Here is a 6176-nt window from a genome sequence, read left to right as displayed (position 1 = left end):
AACAAATACTGATCTGTTCAAATACCAATGCAAGTTGACCTGTTGCCTTATGCGTGTCAACGAAGCTAGAATCCCCTTGTGTGCTCGTCAGCTTTGACAATCGTGTACTCACAAGGACATGGCAAAGTGTCTTGGAAACTAATAATGGTTACCAAAGAAGATTAATCGCAGTCAGCAACCGCCAATCATCTGTGCCAATCATTTGGCTTCTTATGCAATTAATTCAGACATATTGTTTCTGAAGATTAACCCCATAGACTAATAAGGAACAGGTTATCGAATCTTTAGAATACAACCTAATCTTCAAGCTAGCCACAAGTTAAGCTCGTCCGTCAGGCATATAAAACCATATATACATCCCATCGCCAAATGATAAAAAAAAAAGGACTGAAGGAGAAGATGAAAAACAAAAGGACAGAGAGAAGGTCAAAAGCATCATCCATTATTCATCTCCGTCGTTGTAAACATCCATGGCAGCACGGGTCAGCACCGAGGGCAGAAAGGGCGCGGCGCTATCATGACGAATTTGGATCAGATAACGATCTTTTACGCAATTAACGAGCAAATGTCTGTACGACAGCAAATTAAGAACTGCGTATGCATGCAGCAAATCAAAGGCGGCCGCCGAGATATATATGTGCAGTGTGCGTGCGTCCTCCAGCGGCTATTCGATCGTGCGGCCGAGTTGAAAATTCCGGCCTCAACTGGAACTGGATAAGAGGGATCTGTGCAGAGCAGGCTGCTGGATGTGTGCATCAACCACTTTGAGTTTGAGGATAGCAGTTCTCAAGGCTAATTATTTATCTCTGCCGGTGCCGGATGACGCAGGCGTATACGGGGCTTTTCTGGGTTAAGCCGTGTCGGCCGGGGAGAGGAGAGACATGGGATATGAATATAAATCCAGGGGGCGGCGTCAGCGTTGGGCTGGGCATATGGAGCGATTGACCAACTGGGAAGAAGATGCAGACAGATGTTAGTGTAGTGTGCCACTGTTGTTAGTGGTTCGTGATGGCTCTCGCGTGTGGTCTGGCCGGCCGGCGGGTGCGCCGTGAGCGTGTCCCCGTCCCGTCAGGTTGGGGAGTCGATTCCTGCATGATTGGATCGGGAGTGCAGCGGCCTGATTGCCTGCGGTTGTGCTTCTTGTCTCTGATGATTATTCGATGACGCGCGCCGCGGGGAGATCGGTCAGCCACGCGCTGCGGTTAAGCACTTTCAGTGGGCCTTTGATTGCCATGAAGGCCGAAACTCGTGATGGGCCTCAGCATGGGCCGGATAATTTTCGCGCAATCGGCACCGTGTTTCAATTTGCACATGTTGGATTGTTGGGCCTCATTTCAGCTTGCAGCAGACACGCGGCTTGGTAGTCCGAAGTCGGCCGCTCCAAGCTCAAGGCCTTCCGCGGATTCGCCTATATGATGCCTCCAGGCGATCGAGCCCATGCCCATGACACCCAAAAACTTGAGGAAAGAAATTCCTAATCTGCAGTTCTGAACTGCATCAGCTTCACCTCTGTTTGATGCATCGGCCGATAGCCCGATACTCTAGCCACTAGGTTGAACTTAGCCTGCTTGCTTGGTTGCACTGCAGCGTCATAGGGAGGAGGAGATAACTTCGAGAAGGTCTGGTTTGTTTAGTGTCTGAATGTCCTGAAATGCAACCGAGAATGGGAGTTGACCCCGACCAGTTGTCTGGATTTTCCGGACCCGGATTAGCCGGAATGCTGACTCGACCAACAGACAAACAGTCAATCAGCACCCTGTTGCTTGTTCAGAAAGAAGAGAAGAGCGGGTACTGTAGGCAATCAAACAAATACTATTACTCACGACTCACGAGAAGAAATATCATGAACAAAAACGACCCTACACAAAGGCACTCGGAAAACAACGTTGAACGATTTGGTGTGTGGACGGACCGACGGATTGATGCGGCAGTGCTATAGCCGCGCCGAATACTCCAATTACATGCATTACCTTGTCTCCTGGGAGATTTGGCTAGAACGAAATCGTTTCTTTCTTTCTTGGCGAGGCCCCTGCCTTTCACGATCATCACAGTACGCGTCTCGTGCGCTATAACGTCCCTGTGCGGCTGTGCCCGACGAGAGCAACGGCACTGAAGAGTCTCTGTTAGGAGCCGCCCTGAGCTCCCTTCTTTCTTGGCTTAAGCATTGTGCTTTTTTTTTGTTGTTCTTTCTTTTTCCTCCTAGCCGACTAGTTGGCTCGTACATGTTCTACCTGCTAATATACGAGACTACGAGAGCAAGCGGTTGCCGGATCTGGTACAGTACCTAGAAGCGATGAAAGTCTCTCCTTTCCGAGGATGGGTGCAGGAGGTACGAGAGCATCTCTGATCCTACAACCATGGAGACGCTTGCTTGCTAGGATGGTTTACTGGTAGCACAAGATAGGGGTTTCCAGCATGTGGTGTTGGAGATATTGTCAGATTGTCGTTAAACGGTGGCAATTGAGAGAGTCGGGACAAGAAAGAAGGTCTGGATGTGGCCAAGTTTTCAGAGAGATGGAGCAGCTCATCTCAAGTCTTCAGAGTTTTAAGTTCGTTTTTCTACGTAGGGAGGCTAATAAAGTGGCACATGTGTGTGCTAAACATTCGTTATCTTTAGCTTTTGCAGTTGTTTCTTTCGAACTCATCCCTGAATTCCTTAATAAATTGGGCCTGTCTGCTGAACGGTTATCGTCTTCTGAATAAAGCCGAAGCACTAGAGGACGGGAATACATCATAGTGCCTACTATTTCCTTGCAACTTGCCTAGTTTGCATTTGTTAATTTGTGTAATGCTATTTGGTGCTGCAAAACAACCACATCTAACACAAATTCGAGTAAACAAAAGGCTAACATTGGCAAAACTGGGTGATACAAACGGTATAATCATAACCCACCGTATTGCCAAACTAAAACTAAGTCTTAAAATCCAACCATCGTGGTCTCTCTAAAAAAAAAAATCCAACCATCGTAGTTCTCAGCTTACTCCCAGTCTAAACCTTAAAAAAATTACCGTACATTTGCCACTAGCACATCTTCCGAATCTCGAAAATTTAGGCTCAAGAACATGCAATAAGCGATTGAATTTGCTGATAACTGGTGGCCACTAAATCTAGTTCTGATGGTCAAGAAATACGGCTGATTTCCAAAAATAACGTGATGGAATTTTAAAAGTATGACCAATACAGGTACCACAAAGTTGTTGGCTGAATCGACGAATCAATGCTGCTTTCAGGCATGAACTCATAGAACTTTCAGTCTGTACAGATTGGAATTGCAAAATACCAAGTAAAAATAGCTCAGAAATCAACAATTAAATCTACCTTTGTGTTGGTTAATGGAAGATTACTGTAACCCCTCTATGTTCTAGACATGACAGCTGTGATTTCCGGCTAAACTACGGCAACATAAGAAATGAAAGATCTCTCTGATTGGTACTCAACACACATACTGTTCGATTCTATGGAGTTGGCCGAATGAGCGACCACGTTACCAACGACGACGACAACAAAACCAGATAGAGAAGAGCACCCTTGCACCGTCCATCAGTATCCTCGGAGTTTCTGGGCCACTGTTGTCAACACCCTGTCGCCGATGAAGGTGCGCAAGAATCGGATGAACTGGTCCTTCTTCATCTGCCCTTTCTGCAAGCACAAATGGAATCGCCATTTAATAAACTTTGTTTGTGCTCATAATATCTCGAACGATCTGTCAAAGAGATGTGAGCCTGAAGGACTAGGCAACGAACATCACACAAATATACCTTGAAGCAATTGTAAGTCCCCTGCAATGTCTGTAGCTTGGAGGATGGCACGAACCGCTGGATCTCCGCTAGAAGCGTTGGAAACATGTCACGAGCCACTGGAGAAGGCTTCTTCAGCTCTGAGGTCGCTCTGGATGAAGATCCTGAAATCCAATTTTTCAATGAACACTGAAATGAGATCCAAGAACAGCTTGGGACAATTAGAGTCGATTCAGACAGGGGGTACACTGACCTTGCATCTGCTGGAGGTTGGGGCACTTGAAGCTAACGACGTACTCTGGGAGGATTCTTGTGTTCATGTCCGTGCTCCACACAACGTACCACTTTGGATTCTGTATGTTGTCGACGGCGCTGTCGTAGTTGTCACTGCTTGGGTGGCATTGGGAGGATCCGGCTGGAATGGCCTCTGGCCGACCCATCAGCACACGGCACAGCACGATATGTGCCTCGCCGCTCTCATCTGCCTTTGCTAGCATCGCACTGAACAAAGATAATCTCGTTAGTTTTCTGATAAACTGCTTAACCGGACAGCAGATCATATTTTATCTCTAGGTAGCTACAGAATCATGCTTTAGTTCTATTCATTCTATTCCCCCTTCCACAAATCATTGCCTAGCCAAATTACTGTACTAATTGTTATAAATGCTAACGCTGACAGAGTGGCAAGGTGTATTGGAAACTAGCAGCTTAGCTAACAGAACAGACCAGCAATTTCATGATTTGCAAACCAAAAGTTTTGATAGAGCAATACATTTTTTTCTCAGGATTTACTGGAATCTCAAATTAGCAATGCAATTTGCAAGTTTTCCCCAATTGGTAAACGTCGAATCTTGCTACAGCGATGTTCATGCTCGCCATTGATCAAAAACCAAAAGAAACCAATTCAGAATTCGGAACTCACCTAGCGTAAGGAGACTGAGGCGGCGAGAGGTGCACTCCGTCGCCGTGCGCGCGATGGCCGAGAACCCGGCTGTTGGTCTTCCCGAATCCGTGCTCCACAGCCGCGGCCACGTCAACCGACGGCGCGCCGTACCACGCGAACTTGGCATTGCCCCCGCCGGCGCCGCGCTGAGCGGCAAGTAGCTGTCCCTGCAGCTGGAACGCCCTGGACCGCGGCCCCTGCGCGACCTTGTGCACGGCTGTCATCGCCACGCCGCGGCCGCCCATGGGGGCTATCCCGCTGAGGAGCAGCTTCTTGACCAATTGGTAGAACTTGTCCGTCTCCTCCAGCTTCACCGCCTTGCCCCACGCCCCACGGGCCGCCTTCCTGACCCTGCCGGAATCCACCGTCTCGCTGCTCTCGTCGGACCCCTCCTCAACCCCGGACGACGCTCCATCCTGCTCAGGGTGACCCCTCTTCCGCTTCCTGCCGCTCTCCGGAACAGGGAAGAAGCACGCCCCGCGCTCGTCGATCCAGCCCATGGCGACGGCCTCGGCGCTGGCCGCGTCGATGCGCGCCATTCGCAGGAAGTCAAACAGGAATTCCCTGCCCCCGTACGCGGCCTCGGCGACCACCTTCCCGTCCAGGAACGCCCGCCGCAGAGCCGCGGCCGCCTCGCCCTCGACATCGGCCCACGCGGCGCCCTCGAAGCAGAGGAACCTCACCGGCGCGGCGCTCCGCCGGAACTCGCGCCACCCCCTGAGGAGCGGGGACGGGCCACCGCTCCCGACGCCGGTGAAGGCAACGGCGGGACGCGGGATCGCTTGCTTGACGTCGCCGGAGAAGTCCATCGCCGCCCGATTCCGATCTGTAGATGTCTGCTTAGTACGCAACGGTCCTCTCCGTCGTCGATGCGGGTGCGTGCGGCGGTCCGGCTAAGTGGAGGCTTGGTCGGAGGCGGGGCTGGAATATATAGGTTGAGGAGCGTGGAGAAGGGGCAGTGGACGGCGGGACGGTCTCGTGAGCGGCACGTCGGTGAGGACGTCGGTTTTGGTTGCGGCAGGAGACGGAGATGGGCGCGTGGGGATGGTTTTCGTTTTTAGTTTTAGGGTTCTTTTCGGAATTATTAATTGTCTTTCTTTTTTGCTTTTCTTCGGATGGCGGTTTTGCCCTTGCCGAGGTGACTTGGTGGAGAAGTCTAGAGATTTCTAGTTTAGCCCGTAACCGTTTTCCTAACCCTTGCTTGGCCTAGTTGCATTTCTCCAACTAGACAACAACTACTTGCTTCAATCGGAAGAATATTCTAGTACTGGTATTGCCTAATTAAGGAGTGCATTGACTGGGAAAACACAATTTTGATTGATTAAAAGACAAACTCAGGTCTATTTATTGCTATCCAATCTCCCTTTTTTATAAACTCTCTGTACCAAGGGAGATTGTGCGTGCCGGCACTAAGCATGAGACTACAAGGAACATCGATCATCAAGCTACATCTCAATTACATCATCGATTGTGCAGCCGTCACCCTGGACGGTAG

At 49.8% G+C, this 6176-nt stretch overlaps 1 protein-coding gene across 1 annotated transcript; it reads right to left on the bottom strand.

The window, feature by feature from the left end:
• Window positions 1-3198: 3198 nt before the first annotated feature.
• LOC100834378 (probable inactive poly [ADP-ribose] polymerase SRO3) lies at window positions 3199-5722 on the bottom strand. Its single transcript, XM_003561814.4, has 4 exons — window positions 4661-5722; window positions 3992-4239; window positions 3760-3902; window positions 3199-3640 (listed from the first exon to the last, which is right to left on the bottom strand). The coding sequence occupies exons 1-4, from the start codon at window positions 5488-5490 to the stop codon at window positions 3542-3544; spliced, it is 1320 nt and encodes a 439-aa protein (XP_003561862.1). The 5' UTR covers window positions 5491-5722; the 3' UTR covers window positions 3199-3541.
• Between the last annotated feature and the right edge of the window lie 454 nt (window positions 5723-6176).

The sequence above is a fragment of the Brachypodium distachyon genome, chromosome 1, assembly GCF_000005505.3.
Source record: "Brachypodium distachyon strain Bd21 chromosome 1, Brachypodium_distachyon_v3.0, whole genome shotgun sequence".
In the NCBI taxonomy this organism is placed as follows: Eukaryota; Viridiplantae; Streptophyta; class Magnoliopsida; order Poales; family Poaceae; genus Brachypodium; species Brachypodium distachyon.
The sequence above is the reverse complement of the archived record's forward strand: the minus strand, read 5'-3'. Positions and strand labels throughout refer to the sequence as shown.

Excerpts from the sequence above, each read along its gene's own strand:
- LOC100834378 (XM_003561814.4), bottom strand. The coding sequence starts at position 5,490 with ATGGACTTCTCCGGCGACGTCAAGCAAGCGATCCCGCGTCCCGCCGTT. Across the intron at positions 4,240-4,660 it reads CCTCAGTCTCCTTACGCTAG|TGCGATGCTAGCAAAGGCAG; the intron begins GTGAGTTCCGAA and ends ATCTTTGTTCAG. Across the intron at positions 3,903-3,991 it reads CAACCTCCAGCAGATGCAAG|GATCTTCATCCAGAGCGACC; the intron begins GTCAGTGTACCC and ends ATTGGATTTCAG.